At 42.9% G+C, this 21,351-nt stretch overlaps 1 protein-coding gene across 2 annotated transcripts in view; it reads left to right on the top strand.

The window, feature by feature from the left end:
* LOC121572371 (phosphofurin acidic cluster sorting protein 2) overlaps positions 1-12,774 on the top strand; it is a 101,579-nt gene extending 88,805 nt beyond the window's left edge. For both annotated transcript variants that reach the window (XM_045211693.1, XM_045211692.1), the window contains 5 exons: positions 1,110-1,152; positions 1,554-1,692; positions 5,518-5,741; positions 6,069-6,182; positions 9,883-12,774. In XM_045211693.1, coding sequence (XP_045067628.1) covers positions 1,110-1,152; positions 1,554-1,692; positions 5,518-5,741; positions 6,069-6,182; positions 9,883-10,001 — 639 coding nt within the window. In that variant the 3' untranslated portion in view covers positions 10,002-12,774. The remainder of the gene's footprint in view (positions 1-1,109; positions 1,153-1,553; positions 1,693-5,517; positions 5,742-6,068; positions 6,183-9,882) is intronic.
* Positions 12,775-21,351: the final 8,577 nt, after the last annotated feature.

Genomic DNA, 21,351 nt, shown 5'->3' with positions numbered 1-21,351 from the left:
TTCAGCCACACTCGTTGCTGACAGGTGTATAAAATCGAGCACACAACCATGCAATCTTCATAGACAAACATTGGCAGTAGAATGGCCTTACTGAAGAGCTCAGTGACTTTCAACGTGGCACCGTCATAGGATGCCACCTTTCCAACAAGTCAGTTTGTCAATTTCTGCCCTGCTAGAGCTGCCCTGGTCAACTGTAAGTGCTGTTATTGTGAAGTGGAAACGTAACGGCTCAGCCGCGAAGTGGTAGGCCACACAAGCTCACAGAACGGGACCACTGAGTGCTGAAGCTCGTAGCATGTAAAAATCATCTGTCCTCTGTTGCAACACTCACTACCGAGTTCCAAACTGCCTCTGGAAGCAACGTTAGCACAATAACTGTTCGTCGGGAGCTTCATGAAATGGATTTCCATGGCCGAACAGCTGCACACAAGCCTAAGATCACCTTGCGTAATGCCAAGCGTCGGCTGGAGTGGTGTAAAGCTCGCTGCTGTTGGACTCTGGAGCAGTGGAAATAGAGAGTGATGAATTACGCTTCACCATCTGGCAGTCCGACCGACGAATCTGGGTTTGGGGGATGCCAGGAGAACGCTACCATAGTGCCAACTGTAAAGTTTGATGGAGGATAAATAATGGACTGGGGCTGTTTTTATTGGTTCGGGCTAGGCCTCTTAGTTCCAGTGAAGGGAAATCTTAACGCTACAGCCTTCTAGACGATTCTGTGCTTCCAACTTTGTGGCAACAGTTTGGGGAAGGCCCTTTCCTGTTTCAGCATGAAAATGCCCCCGTGCACAAAGTGAGATCCATACAGAAATGGTTTGTCGAGTTCGGTGTGGAAGAACTTGAATGGCCTGCACAGAGCCCTGACCCAAACCCCATCTAACACCTTTGGGATGAATTGGAACGCCGACTGCGAGCCAGGCCTAATCGCCCAACATCAGTGCCCGACCTCACTAATGCACGAATGAGATGTTCGACGAGCAGGTGTCCACACACTTTTGGTCATGTATTGTACCTTGGTTAAATGTACTTGACTGTACGTTGCTCTGGATAAGAGTGTCTGTTAAATGACCAAAATGTAAATCTCAATTGTGTTTTTTGTCCCCCCTCAGCTGGTGAAAGTGGGCATCGTTGAGCACAACCTCTCGACCTCAAGTAAGACATCCTACTCTTTATTTTCCTTTGACCTTTGACCTTGAAACTTTGACGTTTGCTTTGTATTGTCTGGTAATCCATTGTTTCGAATGAGATGGGTGGAAGAAGGGAAGACTGAGAGAGAAGGGGTCCAGCGGGCAAAATACTGTATGCATAATGTCTTAATCATTTAATATTTTGCCTGTAAAGTGGTTTTCTGGTTAAAATACATTATATAACTAGATTACAACCACTGTTAAAACCAGGTAAAGCAACGTTTTCATGACTAGATCAAGACGCCATGGGACAGACGTCATATTTTGGTTGTTAACTGGTTAGATAACCAGATTAAACCAGATAAAGATGTATTTTTCTGGTTGCTGAAAAGGCGTTAACAAAACCTCCTCCTCCCTAATATCCAGTGGACTCTGATGATGCCGTGATGGGGAGCATCAATATGTTGGCCTCCCCTCCCCCCCAGCCGGGACCACCCTACATGAAGGACCTGACCTGCACCCCGCCCCCCTCCCCCTCCGTCTCAGCCACCCTTGCCGGAGCCGGGTACGTACTGTACCCTAGCTGTCTTGTTAATTAATTTATCTTTCCTTCTCTCATAACCATTATTTGATCTGAAGGTTCAACCTTATAACTATGGCTACAACCCCCACAGAGGCCCATTGGCCACAGTAGCCAATAAAACAATTTCACAAGGTACAGACCACACCTTCCACATGAATTAGTTTCTTATTGTATTTCGGGTTCTGATGGGGTATAGCAGTTGAACTATTTGTAAACTACACTGCTCCAAAAAATAAAGGGAACACTTAAACAACACAATGTAACTCCAAGTCAATCACACTTCTGTGAAATCAAACTGTCCACTTAGGAAGCAACACTGATTGACAATAAATGTAACATGCTGTTGTGCAAATGATATAGACAACAGGTGGAAATTATAGGCAATTAGCAAGACACCCCCAATAAAGGACTGGTTTTGCAGGTGGTGACCACAGACCACTTCTCAGTTCCTATGCTTACTGGCTGATGTTTTTGTCACTTTTGAATGCTGGCGGTGCTTTCTCTCTAGTGGTAGCATGAGACGGAGTCTACAACCCACACAAGTGGCTCAGGTAGTGCAGCTCATCCAGGATGGCACATCAATGCGAGCTGTGGCAAGAAGGTTTGCTGTGTCTGTCAGCGTAGTGTCCAGAGCATGGAGGTGCTACCAGGAGACAGGCCAGTACATCAGGAGACGTGGAGGAGGCCGTAGGAGGGCAACAACCCAGCAGCAGGACTGCTACCTCCGCCTTTGTGCAAGGAGGAGCAGGAGGAGCACTGCCAGAGCCCTGCAAAATGACCTCCAGTAGGCCACAAATGTGCATGTGTCTGCTCAAATGGTCAGAAACAGACTCCATGAGGGTGGTATGAGGGCCCCACGTCCACAGGTGGGGGTTGTGCTTACAGCCCAACACCGTGCAGGACGTTTGGCATTTGCCAGAGAACACCAAGATTGGCAAATTCGCCACTGGCGCCCTGTGCTCTTCACAGATGAAAGCAGGTTCACACTGAGCACGTGACAGACGTGACAGTCTGGAGACGCCCGTGGAGAACGTTCTGCTGCCTGCAACATCCTCCAGCATGACCGGTTTGGCGGTGGGTCAGTCATGGTGTGGGGTGGCATTTCTTTGGGGGCCGCACAGCCCTCCATGTGCTCGCCAGAGGTAGCCTGACTGCCATTAGGTACCGAGATGAGATCCTCAGACCCCTTGTGAGACCATATGCTGGTGCGGTTGGCCCTGGGTTCCTCCTAATGCAAGACAATGCTAGACCTCATGTGGCTGGAGTGTGTCAGCAGTTCCTGCAAGAGGAAGGCATTGATGCTATGGACTGGCCCGCCCGCTCCCCAGACCTGAATCCAATTGAGCACATCTGGGACATCATGTCTCGCTCCATCCACCAACGCCACGTTGCACCACAGACTGTCCAGGAGTTGGCGGATGCTTTAGTCCAGGTCTGGGAGGAGATCCCTCAGGAGACCATCCGCCACCTCATCAGGAGCATGCCCAGGCGTTGTAGGGAGGTCATACAGGCACGTGGAGGCCACACACACTACTGAGCCTCATTTTGACTTGTTTTAAGGACATTACATCAAAGTTGGATCAGCCTGTAGTGTGGTTTTCCACTTTAATTTTGAGTGTGACTCCAAATCCAGACCTCCATGGGTTGATAAATTTGATTTCCATTGATAATTTTTGTGTGATTTTGTTGTCAGCACATTCAACTACAGTGAGGGAAAAAAGTATTTGATCCCCTGCTGATTTTGTACGTTTGCCCACTGACAAAGAAATGATCAGTCTAATTTTAATGGTAGGTTTATTTGAACAGTGAGAGACAGAATAACAACAACAAAATCCAGAAAAACGCATGTCAAAAATGTTATAAATTGATTTGCATTTTAATGAGGGAAATAAGTATTTGACCCCCTCTCAATCAGAAAGATTTCTGGCTCCCAGGTGTCTTTTATACAGGTAACGAGCTGAGATTAGGAGCACACTCTTAAAGGGAGTGCTCCTAATCTCAGTTTGTAACCTGTATAAAAGACACCTGTCCACAGAAGCAATCAATCAATCAGATTCCAAACTCTCCACCATGGCCAAGACCAAAGAGCTCTCCAAGGATGTCAGGGACAAGATTGTAGACCTACACAAGGCTAGAATGGGCTACAAGACCATCGCCAAGCAGCTTGGTGAGAAGGTGACAACAGTTGGTGCGGTTATTCGCAAATGGAAGAAACACAAAATAACTGTCAATCTCCCTTGGCTCCATGCAAGATCTCACCTCGTGGAGTTGCAATGATCATGAGAACGGTGAGGAATCAGCCCAGAACTACACGGGAGGATCTTGTCAATGATTTCAAGGCAGCTGGGACCATAGTCACCAAGAAAACAATTGGTAACACACTACGCCGTGAAGGACTGAAATCCTGCAGCGCCCGCAAGGTCCCCCTGCTCAAGAAAGCACATATACAGGGCCATCTGAAGTTTGCCAATGAACATCTGAATGATTCAGAGGAGAACTGGGTGAAAGTGTTGTGTTAAGATGAGACCAAAATGGAGCTCTTTGGCATCAACTCAACTCGCTGTGTTTGGAGGAGGAGGAGGAATGCTGCCTATGACCCCAAGAACACCATCCCCACTGTCAAACATGGAGGTGGAAACATTATGCTTTGGGGGATTTTTTCTGCTAAGGGGACAGTACAACTTCACCGCATCAAAGGGACGATGGACGGGGCCATGTACCGTCAAATCTTGGGTGAGAACCTCCTTCCCTCAGCCAGGGCATTGAAAATGGGTCGTGGATGGGTATTCCAGCATGACAATGACCCAAAACACACGGCCAAGGCAACAAAGGAGTGGCTCAAGAAGAAGCACATTAAGTTCCTGGAGTGGCCTAGCCAGTCTCCAGACCTTAATCCCATAGAAAATCTGTGGAGGGAGCTGAAGGTTCGAGTTGCCAAACGTCAGCCTCGAAACCTTAATGACTTGGAGAAGATCTGCAAAAAGGAGTGGGACAAAATCCCTCCTGAGATGTGTGCAAACCTGGTGGCCAACTACAAGAAACGTATGACCTCTGTGATTGCCAACAAGGGTTTTGCCACCAAGTACTAAGTCATGATTTGCATTAAAATGCAAATCAATTTATAACATTTTTGACATGCGTTTTTCTGGATTTTTTTGTTGTTATTCTGTCTCTCACTGTTCAAATAAACCTACCATTAAAATTATAGACTGATCATGTCTTTGTCAGTGGGCAAACGTACAAAATCAGCAGGGGATCAAATACTTTTTTCTTTACATACAGTGAGGGAAAAAAGTATTTAATAAGATTATTTTATTCATTCAGATCTAGGATGTGTTATTTTAGTGTTCCCTTTATTTTGTTGAGCAGTGTATATATTATTAATTTAAAAGGCCAAAGATGGACCAATCTGGAGCGAGTGAGAGAGGATATCCATCCTTCGCCACCCCACCCCACTTTCCTGCCACTCCACATACTCCGCATACTTTGAATGACCTTTCTCCATCCAGATGTTCCTTGGAGACCAGATGTTGGGTGGGGAAGGGGGAACGACCACTTGTCTTCTGTGTCTTTCACTGGAGTTCTACTGGACCCTTTCTCCTCTTCCTTTTTATGACTTGACCTGGAAGTTGTACATAATAAACTGGCTACAGCCCCACACATCCACGCACAAGTTCAGATGGTACTATACCTGGCAGTTTGGGCCTTTTCTTACCTTTCACGCCTACAAAACGTTCCTATGACGTTCTTATTACGTTCCTGTTACGTTCATAAAATGTTTTTCTCCCATATACCTCCGCCGTGCAGCTCTCCGGTGACGGGCGGGGAGGTGATGGGGCTCCAGGTGGACTACTGGACATGTCACGGCGCCGACAAGAAGAAGGAGGGCGAGAAGCGCGACGTGGGAATCAAGAATACCCTAAAGAGCAACTTCCGCTCACTGCAGGTGTCCCGCATCCCCAACGGAGGAGAGCTGACCCCCCCTCCCGGCATGGCCATGACCGTCGTCATGAAGGAGAAGAACAAGAAAGGTGGGTGGCGCTTTACTGAAAGCCAATGGGTTGAATGCGTTATTACCTGTTATAAGCATGTATGCGACCTTACAACTCATAGCATGTTATGTCTTTCTATATGGAAATGTGTACCTGATGAAGAAGACATCTTTTTCTGGTTGTAATCTGGCCAAATACAGCAACAACCAGGTGTTGTGTTGATGTCGTCATGAAAACGACGTCTTTACCTTTACATCTTTAGTAAAACAATTTATTTATTTTATTTTGTAGCCTGTATGGCAAATTATCTCTTTACTTCACTGATGTCCTCTCTCTCGCTTCTCTTTCTCTTGCTTTGATGAGCAGTGATATTCCTGAGTAAAAAGCCCAAGGAGAAGGAGGTGGACTCCAAGAGCCAGGTGATCGAGGGCATCAGTAGGCTGATCTGCACTGCCAAACACCAGCACACCATGCTGAGAGGTACAGGCCTGACAAACACACACACACACACTCACACGTAAGCATACACACACACCCACACATAGGGCTGTTGCGGTGACCATCAGTGCTTGACTTGGGCAGGAGCTCACTGGAGCTGAGTACCGGCACATCACATTTTCTACTGCTTGAGCTCCTGTTCCTCTTATAGAATATTAGCTCAAAAGTATTGTGGAGCTCCTGCACCAAAATATAAACAGTACCTGCACCCAAAATGAATACTGGCACCTATTTCAGTCCAAGTCAAGCACTGGTGACCATATTATCGCCACACCTGCAGGCACGCGTCATGACCGCAGTCAAATTCCACGTGACCGTTGAGTCACGGTAAACTCCTCTGTTAGTAGTACCCAACAAGCTAACGACCATCAGGTCCTAATGGCCTGGTACTCAGCGCTCTATTGTCCCTCTAACCACTCTGACATCAATGCAAATAAAATCGAAAATCACATCAAACACTTTATCATCAAAACAGCATCATGCTTTTAAAACTCACCTCACTGTGATTGATCAATTTGAAGAAAGAAGTTCAACAGCAGGTTGAAACTGAGGGGAAGACATGGTTGTTGTGGATGTTGTTTCAAAGCCTGACATAATGAAATGGACAGCGCTTTCTAAGGTGATGATTAATTCAAAACCCCCATACGCATATTTCAGCTTTTGCATACGCATAGGCCTATACAGTATTCATCCCCCTTGGTGTTTTTCCTATTTTGTTGCATTACAACCTGTAATTTAAATTGATTTTTATTTGCATTTCATTTAATGGACATACACAAAATAGTCCAAATTGGTGAAGTGGAATGAAAAAATAACTTGTTTCAAAAAAGTATAAAAAATAAATAATGGTAAAGTGGTGCGCGCATATGTATTCACCCCCTTTGCTATGAAGCCCCTAAATAAGATCTGGTGCAACCAATTAGCTTCAGAAGTCACATAATTAGTTAAATAAAGTCCACCTGTGTGCAATCTAAGTGTCACAACACCACTAAGTCTGCAGTCTGCAACACCACTAAGCAAGGTGCACCACCAAGCAAGCGGCACCATGAAGACCAAGGAGTTCTCCAAACAGGTCAGGGACAAAGTTGTGGAAAAGTGCAGATATGGGTTGGGTTATAAAGAAATATCAGAAACTTTGAACATCCCACGGAGCACCATTAAATCCATTATTAAAAGATGGAAAGAATATGGCACCACAACAAACCTGCCAAGAGAGGGCCGCCCACCAAAACTCACAGACCAGGCAAGGAGGGCATTAATCAGAGAGGCAACAAAGAGACCAAAGATAACCCTGAAGGAGCTGCAAAGTTCCACAGCGGAGATTGGAATATCTGTCCATAGGACCACTTTAAGCCGTACACTCCACAGAGATTGGCTTTACGGAAGAGTGGCCAGAAAAAAGCCATTGCTTAAAGAAAAAAATAAGCAAACACGTTTGGTGTTCGCCAAAAGGCATGTGGGAGACTCCCCAAACATATGGAAGAAGGTACTCTGGTCAGATGAGACTAAAATTTAGCTTTTTGGCCATCAAGGAAAACGCTATGTCAGGCGCAAACCCAAAACCTCTCATCACCCCGAGAACACCATCCTGCCTCATGTTGTGGGGATGTTTTTCATCGGCAGGGACTGGGAAACTGGTCAGAATTGAAGGAATGAAGGATGGTGCTAAATACAGGGAAAATCTTCCAGAGATTTGAGACTGGGACTGAGGTTCACCTTCCAGCAGGACAATGACTCTAAGCATACTGCTAAAGCAACACTTGAGTGGTTTAAGGGGAAACATTTAAATGTCTTGGAATGGCCTAGTCAAAGCCCAGACCTCAATCCAATTGAGAATCTGTGGTATGACTTAAAGATTGTTGTACACCAGTGGAATCCTTCCAACTTCAAGGAGCTGGAGCAGTTTTGCCTTAAAGAATGGGCAAAAATCCCAATGGCTAGATGTGCCAAGCTTATAGAGACATAACCCAAGAGACTTGCAGCTGTAATTGCTGCAAAAGGTGGCTCTACAAAGTATTGACTTTGGGGGGGTGAATAGTTATGCACGCTCAAATTTTCTTGTTTGTTTCACAATAAAAATATTTTGCATCTTCAAAGTGGTAGCCATGTTGTGTAAATCAAATGATACAAACCCCCCAAAAATCATGTTTTTTGGTTAATTGATTGTGTAGGGCAGAGTTAGCCTACAATTATAGTGATTTTTTTTTTTTTTTTTTAAGCCTAGTAATAGGGAATTTTGTATATTTTCATAATTAATAGGCTCACACATTACCTTTAGCTACAGAATATCTCACCACTGTGCTTTTCCATGTCCTCCTCTCTCGCCTTCATTCATTTCTCGAGCGTGCAGCGAGAGAGGCTGTCAACAGTTTAAATGAAATATGTTTCTTTGTGAAAATATGTTACTATCGATGTTCCCAAACGCCCAAATTAAGCACTGGGGTAGCTGCAGAAACAGGGTTGGAGAGCCCATAGCATAAATAGTTTGGGCGGAATATCACTTGTCACGCAGCGAGGGGCTGAATGCTCCTCAAATAGTGGTTGATGCATGGGAGGGATATAAGTGTTCTTATAAGACCAGACTTTTCTATATGCGGTCCTGTGTGAAAGCAGAAAGAGGAGGATCCCAGCTGCTACTATATTTATTTCTCAGCTGCTAATATTAAGTACATGCTCCACTATAAATGAATAGCCTACCAGGCATGATTGAAAAAACGAACCGTGGAAAGCTGCCTCCATTTACTATTCGAGGCACTTGATGAGAGCGCAGCGTGTGAAGCCTGAGGCAAGGAACAGAGCACAAGCTTTTTTTGCGACTTTCTTAAATCGTCAATAGGCTATAGTCGCATCATGCAGCCCATATATGTTTTGATTTCTAAGACATTCTAAGGTTTGTATCAACACAACTAAAATTGCCAAATAAATCTAAATCTAGCATATAGGACCTGTTTCAAATGATCACTTTTACGCTCAACATAGCCACTTCATATGGGCACTCACTCCGGAATAGGAAAAATATCCTTTCTATTTTATTCAGCTAAGTTCAATTATATTCTTCTTACTATAAAATCATATAATATAAAATAATGGCACGGGATTTATAAGCATATCTTGTCTGCTAAATGAACTAGCCTACAGCCTGTGGCATGGCCCAAAATACATATATTATCTTCTTCTGAAATACATTTTCTTCATATAATAATGTTTCTTTAGACCTGCCTAAAATAAATAATGGATTTATTGTGATGGTGTATATTAAATGGATTTTGATGGTGTATATTAAATGTAGATGTTCCAAAGTCGCACATCAGCGGCTTGTATGCGTGGAGGCTAAACGTGTTTATGTTAATTAGCTGTCAGTTACCGTGAGACCGACAGTAATTCGACAATAAACGGCTGATAAAATGTCAAGACCGCAACAGCCCTACCCACACACCCCACTCTGCAACCCTTCAATGCAAGCATGCACCCACATGTTCAATCATACGTGTATACTACATACTCATTCTGTTTATACACATACTGTAGAGTAGGTGCTGAAGACACACACACATAGGTTAATGTGAATTTTCTGAATAGCCTCAATTCAATCTTTTGAGTCTTTAAGAAGTGCAGTATCGCCACCAAGTGGTTGAAAATTAACACTTTTGCATATTTTTCTCCTTTCTCTCTCTCTCCATAGTGTCCATTGACGGCGTGGAGTGGAATGACGTCAAGTTTTTCCAGCTGGCCGCCCAGTGGCCCACTCACGTCAAGCACTTCCCTGTTGGCATCTTCGGCTACACCAAGCCCACCATGTGACATATCACTGCCACCTAAACCCAAGTATGGGTAGCTCCAGCCCAATATGGCGACCGGAGTATGGGCGAGTGGGTGTGTCGAAAGGAGTGGGTGTATTGAAAGCGAATCAGCTAATTGGGCAGATTTGTTGCCACTCAAGACCGTTTTGCGTGGCTGATTGGGCTGCACGCCGAGTCGATAGTCCGCCAACCAGTGCACCGGTTTTGTATCAAGGTGCCTGCCGACCGGAGGTGCTTCCCACTGGGCAGCTGTGTCACGTTGTCGCCAGCGGTAGCTAATGGGGGGATATTTTTTTTCTCCCATGATTTTATTTAAAGTAGGATAGCAGCCTACAAAATAAATAACTACTATTGATAACCATAGAGATTTCACATTGATACATACATACAGTCTACTCAATGGGCAGGATATGAAGGGCAACAACACCTGGACACAGTGTCCTTGCTCCCGCTTGCCAAGCACCACTGTCCCAGCATGGGAAGTAGCTATCTAGTAGCCAATATCAGGGTGACAGTCACAGTGAGCACACGCATACAAGCAACAGTACACCCATCATCAGTACTTTTAATAAAAAATAAAAAATCATCAGTTTTACAACTTAAAATGTACAATTATTTGTGTAAAAATAACTAAATACTCATCCTTTGGCCGACTCAGACTCAAGTCCAAACTCTCGCAGTACGATAGTTGTATGGTAAGAACCGGACAAAAAAAACTGCTCAATCAAAACCATCTAGCCTATAGCAGAGCGCTTTTGACACACCCACTTCTTTCCACATGCCCACTACTTCCCTTTCGACACACCCACTCGCCCTTACTCCGGTCGACATATTGGGCTGCAGCTACACCCTCCCTAAACCCTGACCCCAGAACAGTCCTTATCATCTCCCATAGAGAGAGACGGGCTGGATTCCATTCTGAAAAATCACTCCCTTCCTTCTGTCCTTTAAAATGGTCCTCATCTCCCATAGAGAGACTGGGGCTGGGTTCAATTCTGAAAAAATCACTCCGTTCCCTTTGTCCTTTGAACAGTCCTCATCTCCCATAGAGAGAGACAAGCTGGAGTCCATTCTGAAAAATCACTCCCTTCCTTTCTGTCCTTTGATATTTGTATTTACTAGGTATTGAGGCTATCAATATGGTAATATCAATAATGGCTATCAATATGGTAATAGCTCCATCAAGTGAAGATTATAGGTCCTTATATGCTGGTTCCCAATGTTTCAAAATGCAATTATTATAAATATATTTCTAAGTTTGAAATGAATCCAACTCTTTCAGCTCTCTGTGGGCTCTCCAAGTTACCAAAGGTAGTGGGGAAGGCTGGGAGTAATCCACCAGATTGGAACCCAGCCAAGGCTGCTCTGACTAAGCAAAAAACTTAAACAAACCCCCTAGTCCTTTTCCTGTGGAAACTGTCCAGTTACAAACCTGTGTTCCCAGTATAGAATGGATGTTGTTGACTGTTTTATACACCAGCAAAAAAAAGAAGGAAATAACAACACGTTTTGTACAAAAATGTATGCTGCCTTTTAAGTATAATAGTGTATATTGTGGTTAGACACTTATAATGGCCACCTGTAATGGCAGCTTTGTTGGCACTTTGTTTTGTTACTATATTATTATTTCTGTGAAATCCTATGTGGGTAAATGTCCTGTATATAATGTAAGAGGATCAAAGGGGTGTGTTGGAGTGTGTGTTCGCAATGTGTGCCGGGTGGCAGTGTGTGTTACTGATTTTTAGGGGAACGGGTGGGATGCTAAGAGAGGAATTGCTGTGAAATTTGCAGAGGAACCCCTGTTGCTATGGAGAGATGTATTTCGTTATCATAATTTTTGTGAGAAAAGTGACTTACTCAAGTTTTTCATACACTACTTTCTAGCTAGGATACTTGCCTTCTTGATTTAGAAGCACATTGTACGGAAACAGAATAGGGACAATCAGTAACCAAGAAACTTGGCACTGTATAACGAGAGACATTCTTCCGAACATAGGCGTAAGTGAGTGGGATGTACCCTTAGGCGAGTTCAATGCAGTGACTTCACTTGTGAATTTGTGAAGAGGGCCCTAGGTGCATGCAAGAATGTATACACACAAACGTGAATAGGAGAGAGAAGAGTGAGGGAGGGAGAGGAAAGAAGGAGACAAATGTCTTGTAGCCCTGCTCTAACACACCTGGTTAGCCTACTGTCTCTGCAAAGGGTTCAGCAGTGCAGTTTTCAGTAATACCCTTTTCACACTACTACTGAGTCGATCCAAGCCGAGCTGTACTGCACTGGCCTGGTTACGCATCCACTATAGTTGCTGGAACTGTGTTCAAAATGACCATGTGAAAAGAAAATACAGTTAAACACAGTACAGTTTGGGTTGGTACAGTAGTGTGAAAAGGGTATAAGAATTAACTATTTACCAGTGACTTTGAAGTGGTGTTCTTTTTTCTAACTTCTTGAAAGACTGGATTCCCTTTACGAAACTAGCGTGCCGTATTCAACAATGAACTAATTGCTGTCTACTGTGCTCTGTTTTTATACTCTCTTCAAAGATAGACCCACTCATAACGTTGAGTCAAAAAGGGCCACAGGCTTCATTGGTTTTGAGGGAATTGCCAGGATTGAGTCTGGGTGCAGTTTGAGGGTACCATTTTAATGTCAGGAATGTTGTTGTATTGTGTGTTGTTTTTTCATGAGGTGTGTTTTCTCATAGACCTATGAGGGAAATAACGTCATGTGCCTCTTCAGTCGAGGCTATGCAGGACACTGGAAGGAACCTGGAAGTCAAAACATCAAAGATTCCTTCCTTAGTTATTTCGCTTCCATCTTTTGACCTTTTGTTTGTGTTGTCTAATGTGACTGGACACGAAAAATGCATTTCATTTGGATAAAAGTGTGTTTTGGAGATTTTAAGTGTTTTGCATGTGCTGAGAAGGGATACTGTGTAACCCCATTTGTCAATTTCAACCCTTTGAAAACGATGGCTTCTCTTGCGATTAGATACTACATGTATAGGTATTACATTTGACATATTTTTTGTTAATCTTCACCATGGTAGCTGAGTATTAACAACAGTGTATGTTACCGTATGTTTTACCCTTTCTTCATGCATTTCTGATGGTCAAGGTGTCTCATGTTTTTGCCTCGGAAAGAGGGAAGGTCTTCAGTCAATCCCACTCATTTGACTGTACAATGTTCCACTATTTCATGAAAACAAATATAGAATATATATACAGAAGAATGTGGACACCCCTTCAAATTTGTGGATTCGGCTCTTTCAGCCACAACCGTTGCTGACAGGTGTATAAAATCAAGCACACAGTCATGTTATCTCCATTGACAAACATTGGCAGTAGAATGGTCTTACTGAAGAGCTCGGTGACTTTCAACGTGGCACCATCATTGGATGCCACCTTTCCAACAAGTCAGCTCGTCAAATTTCTGCCCTGCCAGAGCTGCCCCGGTCAACTGCATATTCATGCCCATGATTTTGGAATGAGATGTTGGTCATGTAGTGTATGTATACATAACTGATACATAAATATGTTCCACTACTTCATAATACATATTTATATTATAGCACTACTTTTGGGAAGTCAAGCGGCACAAAGTAATACCAAGAAAAACTGGACAGTCAAATAACTCCAACATTGAGCTTTACAGCTCTTTTAAGTATATTAAAGTTTGCAGATGTTTTTGCACAAACATTATTTGAAATGATGTGACAGACAGTATTCTTCTTTTTTAAATGAACCACTAAAGAATACAAGGTAAAATCTCTTGTTTTTATGATGTCAGTATGTATTGTTTCATATCAGTTTCTGTTTATTGAAATATCTTTGGTTTTATTTACATCTTACTCTTTATTAAGTTTTTGTATGGCCATTTTATGATTCTAACCCTTTTTAAGAAAAGAGTTGAGCTCTTTTGTAAAGAAATTCTGTTTAGAAATTGGGTTTTGAAGTGTTGTAAGTGAAAACAGGCTATTAAATGAGTGTTGAGAGAATTTGTGTTGTTTTATTACTGTTTCAATTTGGAAAGATACTCACGTTGTCATAATACCATGCACCTATTAACCATACTGAGACCTGTCTTTGCATACAGAACACACGCATACAGAAAATGAGCTCATGTCTGAGGCTGGACAGTGTTACATGGTGTTGGATTCCCCTTACCAACAGCAGATGGCAGAGTCATTGTACACATCTGCATCATGATCTGAATCTTTCAATTTAATGTTAATAAGGTCAGATATTCCACACACCAGAGCTTAATTTCATGTTTGGATTTAATATTAATTAAATCCGATCCAACTTTGGTTGTCAAATAGGAAGCCTGCACCCTCCCTCTCTGCCATCTGTGCCACTCAGAGGCATGTTCATCTTCTCATAAGCACAATCAACAATCGCTGACTTGGGCAAGCATCCAGTCTCACCATCCGTATCTGATACAGATTCCAAAGAAGGCGAAGGCAAGGATTCAATTAGATCACGCATTGTAGAGCGCTGTCAACAATGTGGCTCTTAAAGGCATCTATATGAACCCAGGTCTGCTGACGATAGTCCTCCAAATATACTGTATGGATATACTGTATGGTTCAAATGTTTTGCAGATACGAGCAAGTCTACAAGATAAACACAAATGGTTTCTAGCAAATCATTTGGTTTTAAATCAAAGTCCCATATCATACTGTTTGGTACACGACAAAGAATAAACTCCACAGCTGGCAATTTTTTTCATTCATGCAATTGATGGAACAATCCTTGAAAGTGTTGATTTTTTAAAAGTATTTGGATTTGTTTGATTCATCTTTTGGAAAGCATATTGATTATCTAAGAAAAACAATTAACTATAAGCTTGGGTTACTATACAGATCTAAGAACTGTTTTACTGTATCCATTAGAAAGACATTAACCCAACTGCTGCTTCCTATCCTAGACTATGGTGACATCATCCGCACCGTAGAAAAGCAATTTTAACCAATGGCTTAATCAAAATTATTCTGTGAGTTGAGGGCAAAATTAAAATAATTTTTGCTAATGTGTTAAAGTGTGTTTACTAAACAAACTGCTCGAAGTGAGCTGAATTTGGACAAGCTTGTTGAGTAAAATAAAAATTAATGTTTGCTAAAAACCACTCGAAACCGCACTCATCATTATCATATTTCACAGCATGTATTGCAGGTTGATTTTCAGAATTGTTTGTTTCAATACCTGTGTTTTTGCATATACATTGATTGGTTGAGTAATCTTATGCTACACAAACATAAATAACATATATTTTCTAAACTAATCCAATCTGTTAGAAGTTGGACTTATTGCACCCATTACTGAGATGGCTGTTCCAGTTGATGTGGTTTAGGTAGTCTCAATAATCAATCTTCCCTACCCCGGCAGTCATTCTCAATTTCCTCACTCTGGCTGTATTCCAATAGGAATTACATATTACTTTGCAGGCCAGCATAATGTGACTTGCACGCTTAATGTAGCCTGTAAACCAGGAGTTTCAGACCACTGTGTTAGGGTGTAACTAGGCTAGGGATGTGACAAATTTTTTAAAAATCAGTTTTCCGTTAATACGAAAATGGTGCCATTTCTGAGTGTCAGTATTCTTGAAACGGAAGAGACTGATTAGTTGCCGTACTTCCGAGAACACAAACACTCATCTCTTTCATAGCGAGCTAGCGTGGGACTTAGAGAGAGGGGAGGGGCACAGTATAGGCAGGTCGGCCACCAAACAGACAGAGTCAGAACTGTGCACTAGGCCTAACTATCAGCAATCAAAAGCTGCAATGTTTTGCAACATCTGTAAAAAAAGGGCATATCATCAATTCATGGACTAGGTTGCATATTAAGATGCAACACTTCACTCTCACACGAGCCCTTTGACTAGTAGGAACACACACTGGTGTGATCATTCTACAGTGGTCCCTGCAGTGTACGCTTAAACCAGTGTGATTGGAACACTTCATTAGAATGTCAAGTTACGATTGACACAACAGTCAGCATTTGAGCTGGCCACATTGTTTTTTCACAGAAACATTTTGCACAAACACAGTCTCTACAACATTATGTCCTCAATGTGAGCAGTTTATTTTTTAGATGCAATGTTCAGGCATTCACAGAAGTAGCAACAGCATAACACAATTATCATCCAAATTCAGAAAATGTAGGCTACATTAGTCCTATGTCACGAACGTTGAGAGACGGGTCAGACCAAGGAGCAGCGTGGTATACGAACATGTTTATTTATATTAAACACCAAAACAACGTAACGTGAAGTCCAAGGCTATACACAATACAAGCCAACACGGAACAAGATCCCACAAACATAGTAGGCAACTGGGCTACCTAAGTATGATCCCCAATCAGAGACAACGAGCGACAGCTGTCTCTGATTGGGAATCACACCCGGCCAAACATAGAAACACAATACCTAGAATACAAACATAGAATGCATCACATAGATCTCCACACCCTGACTCAACATACAAGACTTCCATACGCCAGGGCGTGACATCCTAGCGCTAACTGAGTAAAGAGTGAGTCATATTTAAGCCAACTCTCAGCTGATAGAAATCATAATCTGAATTAGCTAATAGCAATTACTATTTACAATTCATCATATCACGGGTGAGCTCACCAGTGATCGAAATAATTGAGTAAAACACTTTCTAAAAGTTAAAAGTAACCCCACAGTAGATAGAGTTTGTGCACGCCACCATGTTTATTTTTGCATTAACCAAAGATAAGAAGAGGTGACAAGAAGAGTTGGGTCTGTTTGCAGTATGCATGTTGAAGGCGAAGGGGGTGTGTCGTTTACCATCATTCACTTCCCATCATTCACTTCTGGAAGTTTACTCTCTCTCTCTCTACCGCACATGCTGTCTCGACCTCTGATTGCTTGGCTATGAAAAGCCAACTGACATTTACTGCTGAGGTGGGTCCCAGGTAGGGCTGGAAAGGAAGAAGTGGAGACAGTCTTTTGAAAGGGTCCTCTGTAGCTCAGCTGGTAGAGCACGGCGCTTGTAACGCCAAGGTAGTGGGTTCGATCCCCGGGACCACCCATACACAAAAATGTATGCACGCACGACTGTAAGTCGCTTTGGATAAAAGCGTCTGCTAAATGGCATATTATTATTATTATTATTATTAAAGGGAGCTGTAGAAAATGGCATCCCTTGAGAGGGCAAGAATGAGATGTACACTACCATTCAAAAGTTTGGGGTCACTTAGAAATGTCCTTGTTTTTGAAAGAAAAGCATTTTTTTTGTCCTTTAAAATAACATCAAATTGATCAGAAATACAGTGTAGACATTGTTAATGTTGTAAATGGCTATTGTAGCTGGAAACGGCTGATTTCTAATGGAATATCTACATAGGCGCACAGAGGCCCATTTTCAGCAACCATCAGTCCTGTGTTCCAATGGCACGTTGTGTTTGCTAATCCAATATGATCATTTTAAAAGTCTAATTGATCATTAGAAAACCCTTTTGCAATTATGTTAGCACAACTGAAAACTGTTGTGCTGATTAAAGAAGCAATAAAACTGGCCATCTTGAGACTAGTTGAGTATCTGGAGCATCAGCAATTGTGGGTTTGATTACAGAATCAAAATGGCCAGAAACAAATAACTTTCTTCTGAAACTCATCAGTCTATTCTTGTTCTGAGAAATGAAGGCTATTCCATGCGAGAAATTGCTAAGAAACTGAAGATCTCGTACAACGCTGTGTACTACTCCCTTCACAGAACAGTGCAAACTGGCTCTAACCAGAATAGAAAGAGGAGTGGGAGGCCCCGGTGCACAACTGAGCAAGAGGACAAATACATTAGAGTGTCTAGTTTGAGAAACAGATGCCTCACAGGTCCTCAACTGGCAGCTTCATTAAATAGTACCCACAAAACAACAGTCGCAACGTCAACAGTGAAGAGGCGACTCCGGGATGCTGACCTTCTAGGCAGAGTTGCAAAGAAAAAGCCATATCTCAGACTGGCCAATAAAAATAAAAGATAGGCAAAAGAACACAGACACTGGACAGAGGAAGATTGGAAAAAAGTGTTATGGACAGACAAATCGAAGTTTGAGGTGTTCGGATCACAAAGAAGAACATTTGCTGGAGGAGTGCTTGATGCCATCTGTCAAGCATGGTGGAGGCAATGTGATGGTCTGGGGTGCTTTGGTGGTGGTAAAGTGGGAGATTAGTACAGGGTAAAAGGGATCTTGAAGAAGGAAGGCTATCACTCCATTTTGCAACGCCATGCCATACCCTGTGGACGGCGCTTGATTGGAGCCAATTTCCTCCTACAACAGGACAATGACCCAAAGCACAGCTCCAAACTATTCAAGAACTATTTAGGGAAGAAGCAGTCAGCTGGTATGCTGTCTATAATGGAGTGGCCAGCACAGTCACCGGATCTCAACCCTATTGAGCTGTTGTGGGAGCAGCTTGACCGTATGGTACGTAAGAAGTGCCCATCAAGCCAATCCAACTTGTGGGAGGTGCTTCAGGAAGCATGGGGTGAAATCTCTTCAGATTACCTCAACAAATTGACAACTAGAATGCCAAAGATCTGCAAGGCTGTAATTGCTGCAAATGGAGGATTCATTGACGAAAGCAAAGTTTGAAGGACACAATTATTATTTATATTAAAAATCATTATTTCTAACCTTGTCAATGACTACATTTCCTATGTATTTTGCTATATCTATTCAAACTAATTTCATGTCTGTTTTCATGGAAAACAAGGACATTTCTAAGTGACCCCAAACTTTTGAACAGTATTGAATGTTAGAAGAAGTATAATATTATCATAAGGAGACGTATACTTGGAATACGGAGAAGGAATGGAGGGAAAAGGAGAGGCAGAGGAGGTTGAAGAGAGAGAGGGAGGAAGAGGGTGAACTTGAGTTGGGTAAAAATGGCGGGGAAAAGGGAGATGGTTTGTCGAAGAAGAATGGTAGAAAGTGTAAGCAGAGTGAGCCGTACGCCGGATCGAGGTCTGGAGGAGAAATGGAAGTGAATGAGGGCGAATTATCGGAGGTGGCAGGTGTGGTGAAGTTCTCGGAGCCCGAGGCTTGCACTGATGCTCAGGATAAAGATGAGTCTGTGACGGTAGGAGTGACATTTTGGGAGAAGTGACAGGGTGGCGTGAGTGGTGAAACAGAAGAGTCATCGTATGTTCTTTTGAGTTTTGATGTTGTCTTTGCCCGACAAAGTGATGTTAGGATATTTCAGTTATCCCGTACGAGCTTATGTGCAAAATACATTACGTTATTACAGGTGTCAAGCTTATGGGCATGTGGCAGCAGTGTGTAGGAGGGAGGTTCCTAGGTGTGATAAGTGTGCAGAAGGGCACAAAGGAATGTGTAGCATTGGGGAAAGAAGCGGTATGTGTTAATTGTAGGTGCCTATTGGGCTGGGGATCAGAAATGTCCGGTGCGAGAGAGGCAGGTTGAGGTTACCAGGGTTAGATTAGAGCAGAGGATGTCGTATGCTGAGGCAGTGAAGAAAGTTGAGGAAGATGGGTCAAGGGGAGGGATCCTGAGAGGATTCGTGTGAGTAGTAGATCTGTATCAGTACAGAGGGATATGTCAATGAGTGATATATGCTTCAGTAAGATTGGCTTTTTAGCGTTCATAACAATGGTTATCAACTGTACTGCAGGGATGGAACAACGCAGAAAATAAAGGTTGTGGTGGCAGCTGCAGAGAAGAGATTTGACGTCAGAAGAGTTACAGGGTGTGTTGAGTGGTGGTGTCCCATCCTTTCAGGCTGTTGGCCTGAGGTAGGACTAGATGGGTTTAAATAGTGGAGTAGGGTGGTGGGTTTTTAATGAGTGTAGGGTTGGATGGTATGGTATTTGTTGATTTATTTATAAGTCTAGTTGGTGACGGTAATGCAACATTTATTAGCTGCCAATCGAAGAAGAAGAAGAAGAAGACGGACCTGTTGGTTCTGACCTGTTGCACCCTCAATAACCACTGTGATTATTATTTGACCCTGCTGGTCATCTATGAACGTTTGAACATCTTGAAGAACGATCTAGCCTTAATGGCCATGTACTCTTATAATCTCCACAGGCACAGCCAGAAGAGGACTGGCCACCCCTCAGAGCCTGGTTCGTCTCTAGGTTTCTTCTTAGGTTCTTGCCTTTCTAGGGAGTTTTTCCCAGCCACTGTGCTTCTACATCTGCATTGCTTGCTCTTTGGGGTTTCTGTATAAGCACTTTGTGACATCGGCTAATGTAAAAAGGGCTTTATACATACATTTGTTTGATTGAGTGAACCATCCCTTTACCTCATTTTGATATAACATCTTTGGTCGGACAGGCTTTTACGTGACACCCAGAATGCATTGAATGATGTCAACAAAATAGCTTAGCATTAGCTCAACATAATCAGTACAACCTTCAAAAAAGTATTTTACACACATCATATGTGTCCATTACAATCTATACAAGAATCGGAATGCATGATTTGTCATAGTACTTGAAAACGTGAATTAAACAGTGAATAAAGAAATGATTACCAAACAAAAAAATTATGATAGTGATTTATTGATACAAGTGACCCGTGCTAACGTTACTGATGATTTGTCGCCACAGATGGTTTCTTTACGTTTCTACCGTTGTGGCTAGATGGAGTAGCTAGGCCTACAACAGCTCTATCTAGTGGTCCTGTCGGGGACAACAGTTGTTGACAACTGTAGCGTTGTAGCTAAGCTTAACCCTAACTATTTTCCTAACCTTAACCTCATTCTCTTAACCTCCTACGTTAATTCACCTGACCTGCTACATTAGTTTTCCTAACCTGCCACGTTAATTATCCTAACCTGCCATGTTAATTATCCTTACCTGCTATGTAAACAAACCATCTGTGGATGTTTCACCACACCAGCAGCCAATCACGTCACCCCTGACACTCATTTGGAGCTAATCAGTGTTGTTGTTCATGTATGTAGCCAGCTACCGCATTGAGAAACCTGAATCTGAGGACCCCTTGCTCACCAACGAAGTCCCAGGTCCCTCTGAAGATGCTGGTGGTGATAGAGGCACACCAACAGTGGGTGAAGTACAGGAGGTCTGCGTTAGCTGGAAGGCTGGCAGCCATTTCATCCCTCCTGGCCCTGCTGTTGGCTTTGATGAGTCCCAGTCTCGAGTGCAAAGCCCCATGCCATCTCCCTCTAAGGCAGAGTGCTTCAAGCTGTTTCTGACAGAGGAGCTGGTTGGGAACATAGTGGAGGAGACTAATCGCTATGAGAAGAGAGCCACAGGGAAGGTGGACCCCTTGACGGGAGAGAGAAAGATCAAACCAGAATGTGTGCTTGACTATAATTGCAAAATGGGGGCAGTGGATAA

The sequence above is a fragment of the Coregonus clupeaformis genome, chromosome 38 (genome assembly GCF_020615455.1).
Source record: "Coregonus clupeaformis isolate EN_2021a chromosome 38, ASM2061545v1, whole genome shotgun sequence".
Taxonomy (NCBI): Eukaryota; Metazoa; Chordata; class Actinopteri; order Salmoniformes; family Salmonidae; genus Coregonus; species Coregonus clupeaformis.
The sequence above is the reverse complement of the archived record's forward strand: the minus strand, read 5'-3'. Positions and strand labels throughout refer to the sequence as shown.